We start from the raw sequence: 25,012 nt of genomic DNA on the forward strand, positions 1-25,012 counted from the left end.
GAGGCAGCTGAGGTGAAGACATAAGCGAGTACTGTTTGCATCAGGTTGACAGGGAAAAGGAGTGCGAACGTGGTGGGTAACGAGCGAGTGAGCAACAGCTCAGCTTTGCTGGTGATGGGTCATAGGGAAGGCATGGTCCTAGACGTGGTTAGAGAGGGCAAGAGAGCGCCGGCGGCGAGTTCAACGCGGCAGTTTCCCGTTGCCTTGTCCTGTTTCTAGTCATCAAAAGGAGGTAACGCAAATACGCAATGCATCTAAACGCATTTTCGTAGCAAATGGCCGGATTTGGATTAAAGATTACGAGGCTTTCGGATGGTGAGGTGGTGCCGGCGCATGCGTTTGGACCTTGCGGTGGCCGGGTGGTAGAGGGACTCAAGGGAGTGGTTTTACGCGCCATCAATAGCGCCTGGTGGGGGTTTAATTACTCGGAGGGGTGACGTGAGACGAGCAGAGCAGTTGTTGAGCAGCTTACTGTAACATCCAGGTTTGATTTGACCGCATATTTACTCCGTCCTGCACTGGTCCAATTTAGTGGCTATAGCCTATAGCGCCATCGAACAGGCGTCGTGCGGCACTGTGCCTTTCACCTGCCACCTCCAGCATCGCGCGTACATGTCCAACAAGGCACCAGCTGTACAACAAACGCAACGTCCTCCTCTTCGTTTGACCGTTTGTCCGTTTGCGTCCCGTGCGAGCGCTCCGTAGCATCCAAGGCAACACAGAGGGCTAGCTCTTCTGTTTCACGATAGTCACCGCCGTAATCAGCCTAATACACGTGCGTAACTTAACTAAGAGATGCACATAATCATCAACGGGCTAGTAAGTTACTGTAGCGCAGGTGCCAACTAACAAAAGACCATACACGGGTCAATACTTCAACAAAATAATAGGAGTACTACAAGTAGTATTTAGAGTACTCTCAAGCGTCCTGTCCACAAGATTAGAGTATAGTACCCACACAACAGCGCCGCCAAGACCGAAAGAGTCAAGACGTTATGCATAAAGAAATGGCCGTAAGGCAACAACCCAACACGACAGAGCAGGCTCCCCTTTTTCATGTGCGCCGTCCCCCCCAAAACAACGCACACATGCTGATCCCTGCGGGTCGCGTCAAATTCCCAAGGCTCCAAACAAGGTAAGGTGCTGATCTCCAACGCACACATGCTGATCTCCAACCATTTTAGTTTCCTTCTTGATTTCTTCTAATTTTCTCATTCTTTTTATTTTTCTTTATTTCTAATAGTTTTGCTTCCAAAGGATTTGCAAAGAGAATTGAAAAAAATTATGAGTAAAGAGAATGATCTTAAAAAGAAAAGTGTAAAGAGAAATCATTAAAACATGAAAAAAACAAAATCACTGAATATGACCCATAAAGGAAATCCATCGAAGATGGTTGGCGCGCGGCGTGGCAGGCTTCCAGCCCTTCCGCCGGTAAGCTTGCAGGTGCGGCGGCGGCGCGCTGTTTGCCCTGTGAAATCACATCGCGTCCTGTGATGCGCGCGCCTGTTGCGTGCGTCCGGCAGCACATGAACTCATGAAACTATTGCAGAGCCACGCGCGTGCGATTTGGTTTCACGGGTGTGCATAGCTAGCTAAAAAAAGCTGCGTTCGTCCAGGCACAGTTCTGTCAGCTACCTGCTTCGTTTTTGCCTAAGTTTTGGACCATGCCCGAGCCGAGACTGGCCTTCTGGAAACACGGCATGGCACATTTGAGATCCCAACTCCCACATCAACGCTGGAATTTGTTGGCATAGACCTCACCTTAAGTTGATAGCTAGGAGTAGCTAGGTTTCGTAGAGGATCATTTTTTCTCTTCCCCTATTTCGCTTTGTTTCGCTGCAGTCTTGATGACTCCACGAACTAGCTAATCGTGTCGAGCTAGCTACCAGGCACGCATTCCAGCGCCATAGGGGTGTACGCCTGAATACCACTAACAGTTCCTGTCAGTCCAACGCCATTAGCTCATGAGTGTAACAACACTGTTCAGCTGCCTCCCATATGCTCTGGCCATTGCAGTTTGCAGAGCAAGGATAAATAGATAACATGGATTGTGGTTGGGCACACCAAACAAAGACAGATCGCAATATCATGTGGAGGCAACCCCACCGTGCCCATCCACCAGACATGCCGCACAGTGCTTTCCCAGAGCAGGTTAATCTTCCGGTTCTGGTCAAGGTCTCTGAAAGATGACATGTGGTTAAGCTCCCTTGGTCCTTACTGACAAGTGACAATTACCTACCTCTTTCATGGATGCATCCCCTGCTCAGTGAGATCCCTCGCACCCCACCCCCCAAAAAAGCTAGCTATACAAGTGTTAGGAGTGCCAGTTGGTGAAACTAAATGTACCATTCTCTTTAGTGTTAGAATTCAGAAGCTTCTACTGCATCTTAGACTAGTACTACAATTATCTTGCGTGTTTTGGCACTTGCTTAATCCTGACCGTGCTGGTGCATGCTTTAGGTAGAGCCGGTCTGCGAGACAGGATGAATGGGGCACAAGTGCACTGTGCACAACTGCTAGAGCTCGAGGGTCTGGGGGCTGGTTTCCACTTGCCTACAGCTGTGCCACGCGCAGCAGTGAAAGGAAAGCAGCAGCTGGCCGGACAGCTTGTCATAACGCCGTTACGTGGATTACACGTAACTGGCCCTCGCAATCCTCGTCCATCATCAACGACGTCCGCTAGGCGACACATACGGAAATGCAGGCGCATTGGCAAAGTCACACTCCTACTACGGTAGCTGAATGACTGATGACATGTGCGTCGTGACGTTTGATGCTTCCGAATCCAAGCTCAGAAAACAGATTAGCACTAGTATTCGCCTAGGAAATCAACAGAAAAAAAAATTCGAATTTTACACGAGGGAATGTAAAGTATGGAATGGAACCACTGAAAATGTGACAGTCAGAAACGCACAGCTGCTAGTATCCAACGGCCAACAGCTCGTCGGGACGGTCTGCCAACATCGGACAGCGGTGATTGGTGGAGCCCTGCGCGCCAACAGTGCCAACTGCCAGGACGTGTGCCTGCTGTCTGCGCGGCTCTGGGCAGCTCGAAACTGGGCCACAGCCTCGGAATACCGCGGCCGATCTGGGCCAGCTTTTGGTCAGCCGCAGTGACCGCTCCCCCTCGGTGCCTGGGCCGCACACGCTCAACGCGCCATGGGCTAGTCTACTGCAGCCCTGCGGGAGATTACGCCGGGCTACGGATCACATCATGTGGACCTGCTTTTAGACGCCAAAACAAAGGCCCATCCGTGCCGGAAGAGACGAATTTTCTTTAAGTTTATATTTTTATATTATAATATTTGCAAAAATATACAATCATTTTAAAATATTACACATCTAATCTATTATCGCCCATTGGATGGGTGACACCAAGATATCACCCTTTCAACGAATGACACCCTTAAAAAAAATAAAAGTATCGACCATTCAACGAGCGACACTTTTAAAAAAATCAAAAAACACTGGGTTCCATTGCTCTCAAAATTCAAAACAATATCGAAATTATCATGAATTTTTTTGGAAAAAAGTACGTTGTAGAGGATTCTATAGTCTATCTCTAAAAAATCAAATCAAACAATAACTTGTACAATGAGAAAAAAAAAGACAAATTTCATTGCACGCAATCTAAAATTATGGTTTTCTCTGATTTTATTAGATAAATTATAGAATCCTCTAAGATATACTTTGTTTTCAAAAAATTTCATGATAATTTTGATATTATTTTGAATTTTGAGAGCAATGGAATGCAAGTTTTTTTATTTTTTTAGATGTCGTCATCCAATATGCGACAGTATAGATATGTATATTTATAAATATAAAAATAAAGAAAATTCCGGAAGAGACCGGATCCCCCTCGCGAGCTCCAGTGTTCCAGAAGCCAGCCACGAGCGACCACCGACGCGGAGGTGTCGTGGTCCAACCCGGCGGGCGGGCTGGGTTATCCTTAGCCGCCAAGGCACGCCACGGAGAGACCTCTCCCTCCCGTCATAAATACCCTCCATCCCCAGCCCGCGAGGGTCAGATCAGGTTCCCGATCGCCACAAGTCCTCCTCCCCCCTAATCTCCGCGTCGTCTCCCGTTTCGCAACTTCCAGGGACGCCTTCGGCTCGTCGCTCGGCAGCGATCTCCTCCGCCCCCGCAAGGTACCGATTCGGCCCCCTGCTCCGATTGTATCATATGTTGCTTCGATTGGATTGGATCGTGTTTCTGCGGTTGGCGCCGATCTGAAACCCAGGGTTTCGAGTGATCGGGTTGGTTTCGATTTGGGATTTGTTCGTTCGTTGCGCCCTGTGCGTGCTTGGAGTAATCTAGGATTTGCATGTGCACTCGCGATTTAATCGTGCCATCTGATGCGGTTACGTGGTCGAGGATTGTTGTCTGGTACGTTCTGGCCAACTCCCGTAGTCTGTTGGTGTTGACATGCTTTTGCCTGTGATTTTAGCTGATCAGTTGTATGAACAAGCCCGCAATATACAGTTCTGTTCTTACTTGAACGTATTGGGGGCAGATCGATGATTCACTGCTGTTCGTTTCATCGATCGGTGATCTATTTATTTAGTTCCGTTGATCTTTAGGGGGTTTATATACTGAAAAGCATGCAGCTATAGACTTGTTCGATCATGGTGCAACACATCTGAATATCAAAACATTATACCATATATTTCAGTGACTTTTTTTTTGTGAAATCAAAACATTACATCAAATGAAGATTATGTTCATGGATTACAGTCCATTGCTTTGACTGGTAGTTCTGATGAGGGCTTGTATAGAAAAAACACAAATGCATTAATTCTATATAGGAGAGAATCTAGGCTTTTTTATGTGTGTAACCGCTAATATGATTTGCTCTTATTTTCGTGCTTCTGCACTGGTCTTGTTAATAATTGTTGTACATATGACTGTCTTGTTGTCATCCTTAGTATGATCGTGTTAATTTGTTAAAACAACAATGTTGGAACAAAATTGAGTATTAGTTGGTGGTACATCTATGTCTCCTTTTTTATATGCATTGGTGCAGTTATATGTCAGTTAGCTACAAACATTTCTATTTCTTTTGTATGTTTTCAAGCTTTTTGACTTGATTTTATTTTTTCTGAAAAACAGATGCAGATCTTCGTTAAGACCCTGACTGGCAAGACCATCACTCTTGAGGTCGAGAGCTCTGATACAATTGACAATGTTAAGGCTAAGATTCAGGATAAGGAAGGCATCCCTCCGGACCAGCAGAGGCTCATCTTTGCTGGCAAGCAGCTAGAGGATGGCCGTACATTAGCCGATTACAACATCCAGAAGGAGTCTACCCTCCACCTTGTCCTGCGTCTGAGGGGTGGCATGCAGATCTTTGTGAAGACCCTTACAGGCAAGACAATCACGCTTGAGGTTGAGAGCTCTGACACCATCGACAATGTCAAGGCCAAGATTCAGGACAAGGAGGGCATTCCCCCGGACCAGCAGAGGCTCATCTTTGCTGGCAAGCAGCTTGAGGATGGCCGTACACTGGCTGATTACAACATTCAGAAGGAATCTACTCTCCACCTTGTCCTGCGTCTGAGGGGTGGTATGCAGATCTTTGTTAAGACCCTTACAGGCAAGACAATCACGCTTGAGGTTGAGAGCTCCGACACCATTGACAATGTCAAGGCCAAGATTCAAGACAAGGAGGGCATTCCCCCGGACCAGCAGAGGCTCATCTTCGCTGGAAAGCAGCTTGAGGATGGCCGTACCTTGGCCGACTACAATATCCAGAAGGAGTCTACCCTGCATCTGGTTTTACGCCTCCGAGGAGGGATGCAAATCTTTGTGAAGACACTTACTGGGAAGACCATCACACTTGAAGTGGAGAGCTCCGACACCATCGACAATGTCAAGGCCAAGATCCAAGACAAGGAGGGCATTCCACCTGACCAGCAGCGACTCATCTTTGCTGGAAAGCAGCTGGAGGACGGGCGCACATTAGCTGATTACAATATCCAGAAAGAGTCTACTCTTCACTTGGTCCTCCGCCTAAGGGGAGGGATGCAGATTTTTGTCAAGACTCTAACTGGAAAGACCATCACACTTGAAGTTGAGAGCTCTGACACCATAGATAATGTCAAGGCCAAGATCCAGGACAAGGAGGGCATTCCCCCAGACCAGCAGAGGCTCATCTTTGCTGGAAAGCAGCTTGAGGATGGCCGTACCTTGGCTGACTATAATATCCAGAAGGAGTCTACCCTGCATCTGGTTTTGCGCCTCCGAGGAGGGATGCAGATCTTTGTGAAGACGCTAACTGGCAAGACAATCACACTTGAGGTGGAGAGCTCTGACACCATTGATAATGTGAAGGCCAAGATCCAGGACAAGGAGGGAATTCCTCCCGATCAGCAGAGGCTCATCTTTGCTGGGAAGCAGCTGGAGGATGGGCGTACCTTGGCAGATTACAACATCCAGAAGGAATCTACACTTCATCTCGTCCTGCGCCTCCGCGGTGGTGGTGTTAACTGAAAGGATGGAGCAGCAAGTCTTGCTACGAAATCTGTACCGTGGCTGCATTTTCTGTGGTGTAATGATACGGCTCCCTGGGGGCCTAGTACTACTATTGTGTTCAGTCGTTTAAACTGGTCTGTTACTTATCGGTGTGTCGTGCACAGTACTAGCTTTGCTTATATCTGTTGGTAACTTGTTCTATTTCCTGTCTGGTTCTGCTCGTTTGTGGTGAATGCTTTTGGTTGGTTTTTGTGTGTAATATTTCACCTGAATGCCTGATCTTCTGGCTGTCCGGCTTAAGGCGATGTCCCTGCTTTTGGATGGATGTGACTTGTTTAGTGGGATGGTGTTCAGCATACATCTGGATTAACATGTCCCTTCTTTGCGGCTTTGTTAAGCCTACTGCTCTTGAACTTTGCTGGTTCATGTGTCGATTTGCTTGCATGCTTGAAGAAAGCAACCGGCATTCTTTAGCTTTGCTGCTTTTCAGGTTGTGCTTGCGTTTGTTTGATCTGCTATTGCGCTCACGGGGTGGAGCCTGAAAGTGAAGCATCATAGTCCAACTTCTATTATTACTGATCACTTTGGTGGCAGTAGTATTTTGAGGGCTTTGTGAATTTTAATGAACTATTCTTTCGTTCACTCCGATTTGTGCTGCGCTTGGTTTCATATGAATGTACCAACAAATTAGTAACGAATTTACAAGCAAACTAATTTACATCGTGTTTGTACCTGTGCGTTGCCGTTTTGAGTGACAAGTTCGGAACTTCATTGCAAGCATGCTTCTGGTTCTGGACTTGCTACGCGCGCGCAGGCGCTACTGGCGTGCGGCTGGTCCTGCCCATTGCTACATCCGTGCCTTCCCTATATTCATCCATCAAACCATGTGAGGCCCAACCACATTTGGACTGCAAGGCGTGCGTAGGATCGAGCTTATCAAATCGCACTTCTTTTACAGTAGTTTAATGCTGGTCCCAATGCACAACTTGAATTACCTCCAAAAGAAAAAGAGGCAGATAGGATGGCAGCTTGAATGTTGTTTCATGTTGCTTCCGCTGGCGCCAACCAGTGCCGTATGCTCGTAGCTACTAGCCAGTCAACCCCTATCTGAATCCAGCCGCGCCATCGCAGTCTCTAGTCTTAACCAACGAGAATTTCAGCCGTTTTTCCAAACGGTGCCCTGCGTCGTCCTAGTTCCGGCCTGCAGCTGCAAATGCTGAATTCCAAAACGGAACGCATGCAACTCTAGTCAATGATCGAGTGTGAAAGCGCGCTCGCGGTGCCCACTAGTCCACTAGTCTATGGGTTCACATTGCGTCGCAATTTAGCTCCCTCCTAAAATTGTGGCTCGACAGTCTGGGAGCATGCTAAAAAGAGCAGATATAGGCGTTCGTTGAATCTCCCAGCCGATTTTTCTTCTCAATTCTTTGGACCGTTATCTTGTGCATGATGCATGTACCGCGCATGTGGTAGGAACGATCACTGGCACGCGAATGCAGAGCATTCCACATCTGTTTCTTCTTCTCGAATGCCAGCACCAGCACGCCGTGATCACACGAGGTTCTGGATACCTGACTTGGTGAGAGTGGAAGACCATGTACTCAGTACTCTTCCGTCATCACTGTACTATTGTTCTCCATCTGCTGTCAAGTCGGCAATCAGGTGTTAAGTGGGTGAGAGTGGCAATCTACGTACTCTTTCGTCATTGCTGCAGTACGTTCTGGCTCCCGAAACTGTCACTAGCAGGGGTATCCAAACCAAACCATTGCATGCTTCGAAGCATCTTGTCCCTCCAGATACGAACAAGTCGCGTCCGGCCGAGACATGGTGCTGCTACTCGCAGGAATAATTAAGATCCATAGATCGAAATGATCTGCATATCCTCTTTGAGGTTGACTGTCAGCACGGCTATTCCTGATATGACAAAAAGCGACAATAGAGCTGTGACAGCGGAGAAGGATCCATCATCAAACAAGCCAAGAAGCAAACATGATCCTCGTCCTAACATGCACGTCTGTGGGCCGGAATGGCTCTGTAATGGCTGCTGGCTTGCGGGCCCGAATGAGCGAGGAGAGAGAGTCGTGTCTGAGTAGGGAGGCTGCGCCATTTATCTGGAGAGCACTGGCTGGGATTGGTGTGATGTAATCAGATGAACTTTACCCTTCCTCTCACTCTAAATCCACTTTCCCAACTCGGAATCCGTTACTGATGAATAGAACCTTCGATCCTTCCTCTAATTCCCCAAATCTTTCTGTCTTTGCTTGATTCCTTTCGACGGTCGCTAACTTTGACATAGCGATTTGGTTGGATCTTGATACGCGAGAAACTTCATGGTAACTGAGCACCACTCAGAGCCAAAACGCAATTTAAAATTAATGTTTTGAGTATTGATTGCTTACGGCAACCAATTGGACAACCATGTACAGCTTGTTTGTTTAAATGCCATGCATTAACAGTGTTCACAATCATAACTGAAGAAATCACATGGTCAGAGCCACTAATCAAGCACCACATGTGAGTATATCTTAGCATCATTAGCTATTCCCAACCAATCATCTTGGTAACTACGTCGTCCTCGATTGGTCTAGGTCCATGCTGCAACACCATGCTGGCTCTGCTAAGATAATTTGTGAGAAACCAAGTTGAAATATGCCTTAGTTTATATGTGATAAGTGATTGATAAAGTTATCAATTTGGTTTGATGAGTTGAGATTGCATAAGCATATTTATGTATTGTAATTATGATTATGACTAGCCTAAGTTGTAGAGAAAATGGAATTGATATTTTTATCTTGAGTCAGAAATATTGCACATGTCGGATGATTCGACGCTGAAAAATTTGTATATGCCGGATGGTTCAGTGATAGGTCACTGTACACGTCAGAGCATTTCAATGAAGAAGCGAAAATTGAAGTGTATATCGGATGGTCTGGCGATGATCTGTAGTGCACGCCAAACTATTTTTTAGAGAAGAAATTTTTTAGAGAATTTTTTTTACATGCTGCATGGTCCGGTGTGTACACCAGAGATTTCATCGAAGCATTTATTCTAGAGAGGTTGCAAAATGGCTTCTAATGGAGATGTACTCGGCGATGAGACATTGTACATATCGGACTAATTTTTCCAGAGAGGTTAGAAAATTATAGGTCTGGTGAGAATGTATACGCCGGATGGTCCGATGATGAAGAGTTGGCAACGCCAGAACATTCGTCATTCACGATATGTCTGGGATGATTTCTCTAACAGAGAATTTTGATTTTTGACTAATCTATAATGGTGTTAGTGATGCATGTTTGTTTGTTTGTTTGTTTTACGATGTGCAGGTGTTATATGCAACTTTACAATCGATGGAGGGATGATCAAGGCTAAGCAAGATGCTTGGTGTTGTACAATCAATGAGGCTGGACGGAGTCAAGGGTAGTCTTAGCTGTTCACATGCAAGCTAAGCATGAAAAGGTGGATGAAGTAGGTGTGTTGACAAAAGTCAAGCTAAGAAGATGTCGGTGCAAGTGACAAGACGACCTAAGGGATCGGAAGCGGGAGAGACTTACTGACGATCAAGATCACAAGACGGAGTACACATATTGACATCGGAGCGCTTATTTATGGTGTAAGTAAGTAGCGGTGAGTCACGCTTTGAACAGCGTGCAAAGTGCTTTTATAGTTTGGCCTCAAAATCATGGACGGATGGAGTGCATGTGGTATTATTGCGAAGCTTGTGTCGAAGCGAAGCTAAGTTGTGAAGGCGTCACAGTCGTTCGATGGTTGGAATAAAGGATGAACCAAAATATCCCGGTGATGGATAAGAGTGTATTGGAAGATAGGAGTACTTTAAGAACAAGAAAGCTTAAGAGCTAAACAACCCCTTATGTCTATAAATAAAGGGGTAGGACTATAGGAGTGAGGGGAGCTAGGCATTTGAATATGAGTGCTAAGTTTCTAGAGGAGAGAGATGATAGCTTAGCCTATGTATTAGGTGAGAGTTTTTTTTAGCAAAATTATTTGTAATCCATTGAAAATAAGGTTGACATTTGCAAGTAATGAAGTTTAGGTTTCCTTCTATGCTTGTGTTTATATACTTTTAGTTTCTCTCTATTGGCTCTATTGCTTTGCTTGTAAGTTTTTTAGTTTTTGTTGCGATTTTTGTTTTGGTTATTGAGTTGAAATTCTTTCACCTTGTGAAGTTTTCCTTCTTGTTGCTAGAGACGTAAAATTCGCATACGGAGTTAGTCTTGAATTCACTTGTCTTTAGATCATCAATTTAGAGAGGTTCTTCACCGAGTGATTTTTCTTTGGTTCTAAGGTTTCTTCCTTCAAATTGCTATATTTTTATGGCTATGACTCTGAAATGAGTTTCAATGAAATTTAGGATTCACTTACATCCATAAGAACCATAATTCTCTTATGATTTTGATCGTGACTTGTTTCTCTTCAATTTTTGCTTTCGCTTACTGTTTTGAGTATGTTGGGTGAGAAAATAGAAAAATACCATCCATTTCAAAAAAAATTGGTGAAGCGTCTATTCACCCTCATCTAGTCGTCATTCTCGATCCTACAAGTTGCAACCAGGTTGCTTTCATCCAGTAGCCTAGCCTTGCCGTGCGCCAGCACCTAGAAACCCGACGGCCAACGCGCTGCGCACGCGCGGCCTGACCTCTACCTTTGCGATGTCACGTCATGATCACGCCAATGCACACCTACTGCAGACTGTGCATTCCCCGTCTTATCTCAGTCATCTATCTATTACACATGATATTTATCTATTTATTTATTTTCCTCAACTACTTCATAACTTTTTTCATCTAAAGCATGAATTTTAACTCAAATAAATGGTCTGGATAAATGCAAGGGCTAGTAGAAAATTCGTATCGAGTAAGGCGAAAGGTTGGCACTATTACGGTTACCACGATGACAAGCTTGGGATCCGGATATTCATCAGCAACAAAAGGTTCATACAGTATCAGATTCCATTGATCAATTCAATTAAGGACATGCTTGTTTTTTTATTATGATTCTAGGATTCTGATTTTAAAACCAGAATCGAAAACAAACAGGTCGATTCTACAATCTAGATTCTACGATCTAGAGGCAGATTATACTATAATCCATAATACAGAGAAAGACTACTTCTGGATTGTGGATTGTGACATATATTTATCCACCATTGCCATCACAAACATAATGTTTCACTTTTTTTTCTCCCTTCTCTTTCTCCCTGCTCTCTCCCTCTTGATACCGATCTGAGCTCCCACTGACCCGAGTTGTAGTTGGGCTCACCAAGGTGGGGAGGTGGCAGATCCGGCTGGAGTCAGAGGAGTGTCAGCGGCGGGGTGCTAGATTTTGGGGCGGTATCGGTGGGGAGCAGAGGTGAGCGACGATGGGCTCGGTGGTGGTAGAATTAGGCATGACCGGTGTAGCCGAGGTAGCAACACTGCCCAAGGACGGTGGTGGGGTCATGACGTTGCGGAGGTGCACAGTGAAGAGCCTCTCGGCAATGTGACCGCCTCTAGATCCGCCGTCCACCACAGGAAGAGGAGCAAGGAGAAGATGAGGAGTGAAAGAGTGAAGAGACCAAGCCGCATCATGATATGATGGTACGACAATCTGGTGAGTGAAATCAGTAGGAGAGTGGGAGAGGAGCAGATGAGATCGTTGGTATTGAAAGAGATTATCAGAGCCGCGACAGTCGGTAGCGACAATGATGCTGCGTGGAGAGAGAAATGAGATTATAATAATCTGATGATGTTTATTTTAGATCGTATAATATATATTTTACCAATTTAAATTTTAGATATAAGAATTATAATTTAAATTGTTAGAATCACAATTAAAAAAACCAAACAGCCTCAGATAGATTCTCTTTTTTCGCGTTGTTATAAATGATAGCCAGATAACAAACCCACACCCCTCCCCAGATAATGACAGTACCTCACCGTGCTCGAAGCCTTAGACGGCATCAATATATACACGCGCGCGCGCCCCACAGGCCGAAGCACAGAGTGCGCCTCGCTTTGCTCAAAGCACGCACAGCTTGCAGCTCGCCATTAGTAAACCAGCCCACGCGCAATGGGTGAGATAGGGACGGACGAGCGCGGCCTGGCCGCGGCCGCGGCCGTCGGCGCCGGCAAGGAGGAGGGCCTCGACGAGGAGGAGGAGACGTCGCCGATCGAGGAGGTGCGGCTGACGGTGCCCACCACGGACGACCCGTCGCTGCCGGTGTGGACGTTCCGGATGTGGAGCATCGGGCTGGTGTCGTGCGCGCTGATGAGCTTCCTGAACCAGTTCTTCTCCTACCGCACGGAGCCGCTCATCGTGACGCAGATCACGGTGCAGGTGGCGTCGCTGCCCGTGGGACACTTCATGGCGCGGGTCCTGCCGCGGAGGAAGTTCACGACGCCCGCGCTGCTGGGCGGCGGCGAGTGGAGCCTCAACCCGGGCCCCTTCAACATGAAGGAGCACGTGCTCATCTCCATCTTCGCCAACGCCGGGTTCGCGTTCGGCGGCGGGAACGCCTACGCCGTCGCCATCATCGACATCATCCGCGCCTTCTACGGCCGCCACATCTCCTTCCTCACCGCCTGGCTCCTCGTCATCACCACGCAGGTTGCTAGCTGCTACTAGCCTACTACTTGCTAGCGTGTTCCTAACCATTACAAACCTCTCAGCTTTTCTGCCATAATTGTCCTTACCATCACCTAATGAACTGCATTTTCTCGCCTTGCTTCGATGGCTTGTGGAGTTAGGTGCTCGGGTACGGGTGGGCAGGGCTGATGCGCAAGTACGTGGTGGAACCGGCGCACATGTGGTGGCCGGGCACGCTCGTCCAAGTCTCCCTCTTCCGGTGAGCCGTTTTACCATGTCACTTTACTCCAAACTTTTCTCAGTTTTTATTTACCGCATCAGTCTGTTTGGTTGGATTTTTGATCCGTTTGCGGTTGGATTTTCGGAGGCCGGCGACCAACGCGTTGCCTGGGTTCTTTAGATTCACATTCAGCTCTGGTTGGTTTGGTTTCTCCTACAGCTACAGCTACCAGTATGGCAGTTCATACGTGACTTTAAAATGATTTTCTGACTATTTTTTTGCTAGTGTGTCAGTACAAGAGACGTAAAGTTGATGTAGAAAACTTTGGACGGACGCATAGTAAACTGACAACCTGTGAAAGAAGCAACATTTTAGGTGTTGTTTAATGGTCTTAGCGATCTTTCATATGAACAACATCTAGCCGTATCCTGGAAACAAACGTTACATAGGTGTTGTCACCAAAGTTGGTCCAGGATGGAGAATATAAATCTAATTAGCTGATGACATTAACAAGATAAAAGCGAGTTGAATAAATAAATCTGCAAGGAGGGAGAATCTGAAGAGCACTATAAGGAGGGAGAATCTGAAGAGCACATCATGACCCATGAGTGCCTAGCTTAAGCAGTGGTCTCTTTCTCTTTGTGCTTGTCCTTGCAGCACTGATTACCGTTGCAACAACAGAGACGTACCCCGTCATGAATATGCATGGGAGTGCTGCCACTGGATGAAGTGATGGATTATGGATAGGCTATTGGTGAACGGTGACGCCTGATGGAGTCCCTAATTACTACTCTGTTCGGTGCATGGAGAGATTTTTGGCTTATAATGCTGTCTTTCCACGCACCGAGGACAAGTTTTGTTAGCCGTAAAAAATGACAAGTTTGTTTTCAGACATGCGTTGGGTACACACGATTGCTTTCTCCTTATCAAATCTGGTAGTAGGCGTTATCCAGGCCGACTGATATGGTGACCACATGATTTCTTAAAAGAAGAAAGCTAGTATGGGTGGGGAAGATTTCGCTCTCGTCGACTCCTCCCAAAAGCTTTTGACGAACGCACAAGGAGTCGATCAACTTGGTTTCATGCTTATGGAGCGATGACAGGTCAGATATGGAAGTTGCTCACCAGATAGGCATCTCCACTGTAATTTTACCTGGGGAAAAAAGAAAATACTCCTGTTAATTTGCTCATGAGTAGAAAGAAGCACAGTATGGTTTCGGTATGAACTAGCACAAGTCGATCTCGTTATGCTAAATTGCTAATCAATACTGTACTACTTTTCTTGTCTAGCTCCACCTGTAACTCAACTAACCTTCACACCAAATATATATATATATATATATATATATATATATATATATATATATATATAGAGAGAGAGAGAGAGAGAGAGAGAGAGAGAGAGAGAGAGAGAGAGAGAGAGAGAGAGAGATCTGATAATCTGAATCTTGTCAGTCTGTCACTGAATTTGCAGTGCTACATTGCACTGGTTAGAGCTCCACCTGTATAGTTATACCACCTAAACTGAACAGCTAGTATCCCAGTCATCAGAATGCGAGATTCCAAAATGAAACTTTTCCCTTTCCAAATGGGCAGTCGTTTTCCCGTGAAGTCGACAGCCTGTGTAGGCTACGCACACTGGCTGCATTCGCAACTAGTTACAGTGATTCGCGCTCTTACGTTGCCATTACGTTCCTCTGCGAGTCTGCGTTCATGCACAATGACGGCAACTTTCTCCCATGATCTAGATGCTAAGGCCGGTGATCAAATCCCTGTTATGACAGCAACGAAACCGAGGAAACCAAAATAACCTTCAGTCACCGATAGGCCTTCGTCATTAGATTCCATCGAGTCCAAGTCCACGATAACGTAATGGACGGGGACAGCGATACAGCTCGCTACGGGCGTTTTCTGTCAGTTATAGAGAAATTTGCCTGACTTCCCCACTAATACGACCTTGGTCCTTGGCACTAGGCCAGTATCGCAGCTGGCGTGATGTGAACAGCGGAACGCCCGTTCACACGCGCGCATGGCAGCGAGCCTGCAAGGGCTGACTGCACTGCACAGTTTCTGACGGAGAGGGGAGACTCTGCATCTTTGAAAAAACTGTGTGAAATTGGGCGGATTGAGTAGTCGACTACTCGTGCGTGGTCCAGGTCCAAGTTGCCCTGAAAAGGAACGATTCATGCACATGCTTTCATGCTTTGCACTTTGTTGTCCCGCCCATGCCCTTGAACTCGGATATTTTGCTTCCTTGCTCCGGGAGAGACCAGTCTCACTGCGTCTACTGACGAAGACCAAAAAACATTGCGGCAACTAAACAAATTCTGACCAGATCTCAGTGCTGCTCTGCCATCTCACAGAGCGATTGTTTGTTTAATCAGCACGGTAACCATCTAGGCTATGTTGAATTGTTGTGAATGGGATTTGGATTCATGCGCGTCCTGATCAGATACAAAGATAAAGGGAGATAGAAATTTAAATATTATGATTAGGATAACTTTGTACTAATTTTTTTCCCATTGCTTGTATAGCTAGCTGTATACATATTTGGTCTGGCCAAACTTTCATGGAGTTAGTATGACCATTCAGGACAGTATATTGCGTCACATCAATAGTCTGAAAGAGATGAATCGCTATTTTGTTTACATAATCAACATTTTGAATCAGTTGAAATTTCGATTAATTCTGAATGATTGGAACTTCTCACTGTACCGTGGGTTGAATCACGATGAAAAATAATTGATTCTTAGTACACCAATCTAATTCTAGACCAGTCTACAGTTGCAGTACAGGCTGCATATTTTCAAGACATCATGTCTCAGTTGTAGAAGAGCCGCTAACAACAGCTCTGATCATGTCTTCAATGTTGAACCAGGGTACTGCACGAGAAGGAAGAATTCCACAGGGGCTCGCGCCAGATTTCCCGCTCCAAGTTCTTCGTGGTGGCGCTCATATGCAGCTTTGCGTGGTACGCTGTGCCGGGCTACCTCTTTCCGGCGCTATCGTACATCTCATGGGTGTGTTGGGTGTTCTCCAAGTCTGTGACGGCACAGCAGCTGGGCTCCGGCATGAAGGGCCTGGGTCTAGGTGCCTTCACGCTCGATTGGTCGACTGTCTCCTCCTTCCTCTTCAGCCCCCTCATCTCGCCCTTCTTTGCCACCGTCAACATCTTCTTTGGGTACGTGTTTTTCGTCTACCTGATCGTGCCCACAGCATACTGGGGGTTCAACCTGTACAATGCCAAGACATTCCCCATCTTCTCCTCGCACCTGTTCATGTCAAATGGCACAGACTATGACGTCAAATCCATCGTGAACAACAACTTTGTGCTTGACATGGACGCGTACAAGCAGTTAGGCAAAGTCAACCTCAGCATATTCTTTGTACTCACTTATGGGCTCAACTTCGCCACCATCGCTGCCACCATCACACATGTCGGCCTCTTTTACGGAAAGTACGGCTTCTCATATGAGTACAAGAACAGAAAAACACAGACTATGATTAAATGTAGTTTGTGAACTGAAATGTGCTTGATTTGTGTCTCAAATGGGACATATTATTGTTCAGGGAAATCTATCACCGCTTCCGAGCATCACGGCAGGAGGAGCCTGACATCCACACGAAGCTTATGAAGAAGTATGATGACATACCAGGGTGGTGGTTCTACTCACTAATGGCACTGTCAATGGCAGTGTCCCTCCTCCTCTGCACCGTCTTGAAGCACGAAGTCCAGCTCCCAGTGTGGGGTCTCCTCTTTGCCTGTGGCATGGCCTTCATCTTCACCCTTCCCATTAGCATCATCAGCGCGACAACCAACCAGGCAAGTAATGTGTCAGCATGTTTGTTATATATTTTTTTCAAGAGCAGATATTTTATGCATTCTGGTTATTACTGTAAGTAAAAGCTGACAAAAAAAACACCCAATAATGTGATGGACAGACGCCTGGTCTGAATGTTATCACTGAGTATGCCATGGGGCTGATAAGGCCTGGATATCCTATTGCCAATGTCTGCTTCAAGGTGTACGGCTATATGAGCATGTCTCAGGCTGTTTCCTTCCTCTCAGACTTCAAGCTCGGCCATTATATGAAGATCCCTCCTAGATCCATGTTCCTTGTTCAGGTAAATAAAAATCCCCAATCCGTTCATCTTGTAAGAAAATTAGCTAGAAAGCAAAGTTACTAACATTCAGATCCTATATTTATGTAGTTTGTCGGTACAATTGTGGCTGGCACGGTCAACATCGGGGTGGCATGGTGGTTGCTCGGCTCCATCAAAAACATCTGTTCGGATAACCTTCCACCAAACAGCCCATGGACATGCCCCAGCGATCGTGTCTTCTTTGATGCATCGGTCATCTGGGGCCTTGTTGGCCCGAGGCGCATCTTCGGGCCAGATGGCAACTATGGTGCCCTCAACTGGTTCTTCCTCATCGGTGCAGCGGGCCCCGTTATCGTGTACACTTTCCACAGGGCGTTCCCTGGCCAGAGATGGATACCATTGATCAATCTGCCAGTGCTCCTTGGTGCTACGGCCATGATGCCCCCAGCAACTGCCGTGAACTACAACTCATGGCTATTCATTGGCACCATATTCAATTTCTTTGTGTTTCGGTACCGGAAGAAGTGGTGGACGAGGTACAACTACGTTCTCTCTGCTGCGCTCGATGCTGGAGTTGCATTCATGGGGGTGCTCCTGTACTTCACGCTGACCATGGAGAACAAGAGCATCGACTGGTGGGGCACGGCTGGAGAGCACTGCAAACTCGCCTCATGCCCTACCACTAAAGGGATAGACTTGGGCCCAGAGCGCGGATGCCCTGTGTTCTAAGCTAGCAGTTTCATGTCTAAAGGTACAAGCTGCAAGATTAGTAAAGATCCATTCCAGTAATCCAGTTATGTTGGCGCCATAGATTTGTGGTGTATGAAATGCAGTAAAGCTTCTCCTATGTGTAAAGGTCATAGTATCATATACTTATAGTTGATCTCGCAGAAGGAAAAATCTGAACATTATTAAATGGTGTAATGCATTGGTCATTTATGCAACGTAAAAGCATGCTAGTTCCTGATTTCTACAACTTTGCTTATTCCTGAAGCATGCCCTCCAAAACCATACAACTCATGTCAAAGAACAAAAAGGCAATATTTTCAATCAGTGAAAGCGCATTCATACTGAAGTTTTCCTTTCTTTTGGTTTGTAAATTGCAATATATATGGAGACACGTAGTAGTAGTTCACAAGAACAAACGCCAACAATCTAGGCCACTCATCGAACACAGGCGAACCAAACCTTGCAATAGAACATGTGAAAGGAAGCTGAAAGGCGAGATACCCATGGAGATTGGGAAGCTAGGCTCGCAGCTCGTGAGACTCTTCGTTCCCCTCTACGGGAGGCGGCCGCGGTTGAGGAGGCCGAGCGTGTGGCGCGCGGCGTCAAGGAGGTCCCGAATGTTGTGGAGCGACTTCTCCTCAGCGCCGAAGATGAAGATAGCGCGGCACTCCGCCTTCTTCGCCAGCCGCGCTGCGTGCCCCAGCGGCAGCTCCGGCGAGTTCAGCGCCCGCAGGATCTGCCGGTACAGAGACAGCACCGCCGGCCGGTTCCGCGCCAGGTCCTCCGCCGTTGCCCAGATCAGGCCCCCGCCGCTCTTCGCCATCCTCCGCCGCACCACGGAATGGAACGAGAGGGTTTGGGCTTGCGCCGTCGCGGTCGGAGGCGGAAGGCAGAAGAGATTAGAGAGGGGCCAGTGGGCAGCGGGATGGGCCTTCATGGGCACGGAATGGGCTTGAGGGCCAAGATGAGGCAACGGCCCATGGGGTTCTGGCCCCTCACGTCACCTCTCCTCCTTCCAGGTTTCAGCCCCACCATCCCTTGCTCGGTTGCTCCTGCGAAATAGGCGGCAAAATGCGCGCGACGGTTCCATTTTCTGCCGCCCCTTTTCGTCCCCGTTCCCAATCGGAGTGTAGGGCTGTGCGGATCGCATCCGTCGAGGTGAGCACCCAGAATTGAGGTTCCTGTGGTATTGTACGGCGCGTTTCTTCTCTTGATCTGTTTCTTGATTTTTAGGAGCAAGCATGTTACGGTTTGTTTAGCGGAGTATTTTGGGGATCTTGGTTAGGTTTAGCCTGGATGCTGATTGGTACCTGTAACCTGATGATACAGTTGGGGTTTGTTGTGGCATCTGTCTGAATCTTGTTAGCCTGTTCTTGCACGCGAGGAAAGGAAACAGAAGCACCAGTTGCCCGAAATTCGATGGCCTAGAATTTTCAAGCCTATCCATTTGTAGATTCAGACATTTCAGATTTCCTACCAAATGCGTTACTTATTTTAAATTCGCATCATGTACTATGGCTTCAAGTGGTACTGTGCAAGCTTGCTGCCACTTAATTGACGATTAATTTATTGTAGATTGTAGGTGGATGGTTGTAATATCTGGAAAGAAACACTTTTGGTCTATTACTATTCTTATAAAATATCTTTCTATGGACAATGAATAAATTATATTCTGCATTGTTCCCGCTTACTGGCTATTGCAATCGTTAAAAGAAAAATAGAACGATGGTAACATTTAATATATGATTAAACTACTGATTAATTCTTTTAGTTCCAATTTTGAGGGCAAGCATGGCTGGGGGCACGGTAAAGGTTCACAATGTCTCACTTAAAGCATCAGAGCAAGATATTAGGGAGTTCTTTTCGTTTTCTGGTGATATAGTACATGTCGAAATGCAAAGGTTAGTGCCGTGCTGCCATATGATCTCCATGATATCATTTATCTAAAACATGCATTTATTGTACCTAGAAATGATTTGCAGTGGTGATGAGCGTTCTCAATTTGCCTACATCACGTTCAAAGATAACCAAGGAGCAGAGAGGGCTATGCTTCTTACGGTATATGTTCTTCCATTAGTTAACACAGTTTTTGCTGCGAATTATTGACGATGATGCTAATCATAATACACTTTGCCCCTGGAACAAGTGCCTAGGCAGTTCTGTAATAAATATTCCCGCTAATTATATTGAAGGGAAGTAATGAATTGCTCCTAATGCTTCTGTATTTTAAATTTGGGTCTTGAACTCTATATGAAAAATCCAGCCTGCATTTATGATTTCTGCCATGAAACTGTGATGTGCATTTTGTATATTCTTGTTATTGGTTGCTGAGCATGAATTTTTTTATCTAGCCTTTGATTTTCCTTTTGTATCTTTTACCTAGCGAAATACATTTTCCCTGTATTAATGGTGATACTTGCACATTGATAAACTACGTGCAAATTTGTGCTTTTGATGCAGGGTGCAACTGTAGTGGATATGGCTGTCATCATCACCCCAGCCACTGGTTACCAACTGCCAGTGGCTGTTTTAGCTGATTTGGAGGTGGAACCATGCCATTTTTACATCTCCCATTGGCAAATTACTTTCAGCAATCTCAAAATTCCTAACACTGCTTTCGCATTATCAGTCCAAAAAGGCTGGTGGCATGGAATCTGCCCTTCTGAAGGCTGAGGATGTCGTCGGTTCTATGCTGGCCAAAGGATTTGTTCTTGGCATGGATGCCCTTGAAAAAGCAAAGGCTTTTGATGAAAAGCATCAGCTCACATCGACTGCAACTGCCAAAGTCTCTTCCCTTGATAAGAGTATAGGTCTTAGCCATAAGTTCGGCACCAGTACCTTAGTGGTAAATGAGAAAATGAAGGAAATGGATGAGAAATACCAGATTGCAGAGAAGACTAAGTCAGCGTTAGCTGCTGCAGAACAGACTGTCTCTACTGCTGGTTCTGCCATCATGAGTAACAGATATGTCCTTACAGGGGCGGCATGGGTAACTGGTGCATACAACAAGGTTAAAACCACCACAACTGATGTCAGCATGAAGGCAAAGGAAAGAATGATGACTGAGCAGGAGGGGCAGCATCAGGATGGTGAACTCGCAAAGACTCATTTGTATGAAAGCTCTGAAGCAGCTGAGCAAGAGTGCAAGCATCAGGAAAGTGATTCTGCAAAGAACTTCGTTCTTGAAAGTCCTGAAATGGCTCAGCAGGGGAGCGAGCATCAAGATGGTGAACGCCAAATAACTGACATGCCGGATAACACTGACATGGTTAAACAGGAGCAGAAAAATCAGGAGGGCGAAATCGCAATGGCCCATATGCAAGAAATTCTGAAATGGCTGAGAAGGAGCCTAAGCACCATGAGATGGAATCATCCAAGGCCAATATTCCAGACAACCTTCTGATGGCCGAGCAAACTGAGCAGCATCCGGATGGTGAACTTGCAAAGGCCCATGTCCCTGGAAGCCCTGTGACTATTCCTGTCACCGTGGCCGCTATTGATGGGAATTCTAGCGATACTCCCAAGAAACCTGAGTCTGCCCAGGGATTTGTGTGATACGTGAATGTAAATACAGATTGCGGTGCCAGTTATAGTTTGATTCAGCTCTTACTGTTGAATTTGCCATCCTTCAGACACCCTTCAAATGTTGTTTTCAGGCATAATAGAGGTTATAGCAGTGTAGTAACCATTGTTTATTGTTCTTTAGATATTGTTTACATGAAGTTGTAACGTAGGTTGTCTTCGTATCTTTGCATGGAAGTATACCAGTAGCTGTAGTTTCAAACTTGTTCTGGGAGCATACTGTCCTTTCTTTTTGTTGAAACATAAAGCGTGATGTCCTTGTATTTGCGTTTTCCGGGCTCTTGCTGCAAAGGCATTTTGTATTCAAATCCTGGCTCAGCTGGAAACGTTATAAATTTGGAACATCATGTACTGCTTGAAGTGTGAACAAGGTTAGATTTGTTCGGCCATTGCCAGAAGCCCAGAACTCATACAGTAAATTAGGCCATGCATGACAGCATGTCAGCATGAATGCATCTGCTTTACCACCTAGGCCCTCCACGGTGTGTGCTTGGAGTAGAGCCTGAAGAGAATAGAGAACACCAGGGCATCGCACCCCACGTTGCAGCCTACGATGTCGACGCCAACAATTTTGGGAGCGGCGTACCTTGTTGCGCCGATGCCAGCCAAATAAACAAACAAGAAAAATGGAACTCGATGCCCACTCTGCTTTGTCGTGCATAGCTGCAGGGCGCAGCCCACTCGCTGCAGCATAAAAGTGAATCTACCACCTGCTTGACGTGGCAGTTACCTGAAATTTCTAGCTTTACTCACACTGTGGAAGGTCTTAGGGTCTCATCAACTGTTACAAGAATCACACCTGCAATAGAAGCAGGTATTCCACTCTCCATGCTCTGTCACCTGTGAAGCATATTATCCTCGTTTTGTCGAGAGAGTTCAAATGACCAGGAATTCTGCTATTATACCAAAGGCAAGGAGTGGCATAAATCTCAGATTTCTTACCTCTGCATAAGTACAGCATGCGGCTCCATATTTAAGCCCAAAATACATCGCAATGTCTAATTGAAAATGGCGAAATGTTCCACACACACACATACATCTGATAATTGCTCGAAGAAGCCTATAGCATCCTCAGCCTCCGGTTCCCAGCCTTCCCTCCGCCACCACCAAAGCTCGACATATCTTGAAAAACAAAACCAAATTGTAAAGAATCAACAAATACGTATTATCACGAGGAAAATCGTTCGGCCGCTGTAGTATCTGTGCATAGGGGAGTATACGTAAGGAAACGTACCAGAAGGGGAGGGGTCGTGAGAGCTGAGGAAGAGGATGTAGCAGAGGATGGTAATCAGCGGTATGAGGTTCGGCAGAGGATGGTAATCGTCCCTCGCCGACCGCGCTTTGTATGTGTGTGGTTGGCTGGAATGGAATTTAGGTTTCTTTGGTTTAGCTCTAGCTTAAAAAAAATTTAGAACTAGTTATCTCTAATGTTAAAAAAATTTAAACAAAGCTGAGAGAGGGTGACCTGTACCGATGCACATATTTCCTTTTACTTGCCATCCCTATTCTTGTGGGCCAGCCAATATTAAATGGTTCGACACTCCTAATCCAATGGGGAAAAAAAACTCTAGCAAAGGAGCACACATCTCCAAGCGCTGCATGCGGCCAGGGTAGCCATGTGGGCTCAACCGCTCAAGTGCCATTCAAAATCTATTATCCCGGGACTAAGGTTAGGGTGGCGTTCATAAGCCGTGAGCCGTGTTAGTGGGACCATGATAAGACAAATGGCACCAGTTCAGAGCAACTCCAAAACGCAGGCTAGCTTCTCCCCTGACGCGTTCGCGTCTTGTCCAAGGGAAGCAACCAAGTAGTACAAAACAGGTAACAGCAGCGAGAGAGGGAGAGAGATCCACGGACTCACTGGAGAACGCGGAAGATGTTGTGGATCTCGCCGTCTATCAGCTCGAGCCTCGGGCTCATTGGCACACCGTCGCCGCTGCCCCCGTTCGTCCTCATCGCAGAAGTCGTGCTCGACCTCGGCTTCTTTCCGGTTCTGCCCACATGCGGCGCGGTCCTCGTCGATTCCCTCGCCCAGCGTGCTTCTCGACCCCTTCTTCAGCGAGGCTTCTCTGCCTACGATGATAGGAAGGGAGAGAGATTAGGTCATCTTTAATTATATTTTCTTTATTTCGTCTCTTTCTGATTCTTCTTTTTTATTGTTTTTTAATTTTTTTCTCATTTTCAACCGTTTGAGATATCTTTATAAAAAATACTGTAGAAGTGGTGGGCATAAATATTTTTTATGATGGTAGTAAGGGAGAGAGATTAGATTATCCTAATCATATTCTCTTTATTTTGTTTTTTTTCTTGATTTTCTTTTATATTTTTATTCCTATCTCTAATAGTTTTTTAAAGTAATTTGTAAAAGAAAAGAAGAGATAATTTCGTCTTAGAGAAAATGATATTAAGAATTATTTCACGATAGGAACTGTAAAGGAATTCTTATTCGTAAAGAGAATGTTTGAGATGCCCTTAGTACCTCATTATGTATTTCTTAGTAGAGGAAGCGGAGAGATTGGTGGAGGAAGAATCTGACACTGTTGAAAAGATCTGGAGAAAGAGGAGTAAAGAATATTCTAGAAGCCGTGAACGCAAATTTATTCTATTGTGCTAGTAGTTTATTAAAGGTCCTTCCAGAGTTTCCGTCAAAAAAAAAGTCCTTTCGAGTTTCGGATCAAAGATCAATCACTCTTTCATCCAAAAATCTAGGATGACTTTTCATAATTTATTGTGCTAGTAGTGCAGTGTAGAATTTCCATGATGCATATCTATAAATTATCTGGCTTTCTTCGGAATGATACCTGGAATCACACTAATACTTCTATAACATGCATAAACTTAATTATATAAAACCAAAACATAGAGCAAACAATGATAGCAATTGTTACTGCCACCTAGATGGGAGCACGGGAAGCATAATACCACATTTCCCAGGCCTTGATACTATACTTCCTTCTTGAATCTGGAAAGGTTAATGGGCCCACAAACAACACATACTATGCCAGGAAGTTCCTCGCTGCAAATAAATACAAAACATCCACAAAGTTCATGGCATTTGCCTTCCCACAAGCTGCCCATTATAAGTAACTTTGAAACAAACTTCTCAACCTGGTGAAATTGAAGGCCACTGCAAAAGTTTTAAGTGGAAAATTGAGAAAATAAACACAGAATAATGCATTGTTATTCATTTACATGTTGCAGCTTACTTGTATAGAACCATATCTGGGAAATGAAGCACGGCCCTTCGAAACCTGAGGTGAATAAAGCCATATTAATCTGTGGAATAGTAAATAAGTGAACAATTACGAACTTTAACACGGCAGA

The 25,012-nt window shown here is 45.7% G+C and overlaps 3 protein-coding genes and 1 pseudogene across 3 annotated transcripts; 3 read left to right on the forward strand and 1 right to left on the reverse strand.

Annotated features, from left to right (window-relative positions):
- The first annotated feature begins 3,985 nt into the window (after positions 1-3,985).
- Positions 3,986-6,672, forward strand: LOC133921477 (polyubiquitin-like). The gene is made up of 2 exons (XM_062366363.1): positions 3,986-4,148; positions 5,110-6,672. The coding sequence occupies exon 2, from the start codon at positions 5,110-5,112 to the stop codon at positions 6,487-6,489; it is 1,380 nt and encodes a 459-aa protein (XP_062222347.1). The 5' UTR covers positions 3,986-4,148; the 3' UTR covers positions 6,490-6,672.
- Positions 6,673-12,453: 5,781 nt separating this feature from the next.
- LOC133921478 (oligopeptide transporter 4-like) lies at positions 12,454-18,344 on the forward strand. The gene is made up of 6 exons (XM_062366364.1): positions 12,454-13,074; positions 13,215-13,312; positions 16,152-16,730; positions 16,844-17,096; positions 17,216-17,398; positions 17,486-18,344. The coding sequence occupies exons 1-6, from the start codon at positions 12,538-12,540 to the stop codon at positions 18,104-18,106; spliced, it is 2,271 nt and encodes a 756-aa protein (XP_062222348.1). The 5' UTR covers positions 12,454-12,537; the 3' UTR covers positions 18,107-18,344.
- Positions 18,345-18,445: 101 nt separating this feature from the next.
- Positions 18,446-19,022, reverse strand: LOC133921481 (uncharacterized). Its single transcript, XM_062366365.1, has one exon. It carries the CDS (start codon positions 18,927-18,929, stop codon positions 18,660-18,662), a length of 270 nt encoding a protein of 89 aa, XP_062222349.1. The 5' UTR covers positions 18,930-19,022; the 3' UTR covers positions 18,446-18,659.
- An 82-nt stretch (positions 19,023-19,104) lies between these two features.
- LOC133921480 (binding partner of ACD11 1-like) lies at positions 19,105-22,044 on the forward strand (annotated as a pseudogene).
- The last annotated feature ends 2,968 nt before the right edge of the window (positions 22,045-25,012 follow it).

This window comes from Phragmites australis, chromosome 6 (assembly GCF_958298935.1).
Source record: "Phragmites australis chromosome 6, lpPhrAust1.1, whole genome shotgun sequence".
In the NCBI taxonomy this organism is placed as follows: Eukaryota; Viridiplantae; Streptophyta; class Magnoliopsida; order Poales; family Poaceae; genus Phragmites; species Phragmites australis.

What these genes read in the sequence shown, in the direction of transcription:
- LOC133921477 (XM_062366363.1), top strand. Translation starts at nt 5,110, where the DNA reads ATGCAGATCTTCGTTAAGACCCTGACTGGCAAGACCATCACTCTTGAG.
- LOC133921478 (XM_062366364.1), top strand. Translation starts at nt 12,538, where the DNA reads ATGGGTGAGATAGGGACGGACGAGCGCGGCCTGGCCGCGGCCGCGGCC. An exon ending in GTCCAAGTCTCCCTCTTCCG is followed by an intron (nt 13,313 to 16,151) that starts GTGAGCCGTTTT and finishes ATGTTGAACCAG; the next exon opens with GGTACTGCACGAGAAGGAAG. An exon ending in TCAGCGCGACAACCAACCAG is followed by an intron (nt 17,097 to 17,215) that starts GCAAGTAATGTG and finishes TGTGATGGACAG; the next exon opens with ACGCCTGGTCTGAATGTTAT.
- LOC133921481 (XM_062366365.1), bottom strand. Translation starts at nt 18,929, where the DNA reads ATGGCGAAGAGCGGCGGGGGCCTGATCTGGGCAACGGCGGAGGACCTG.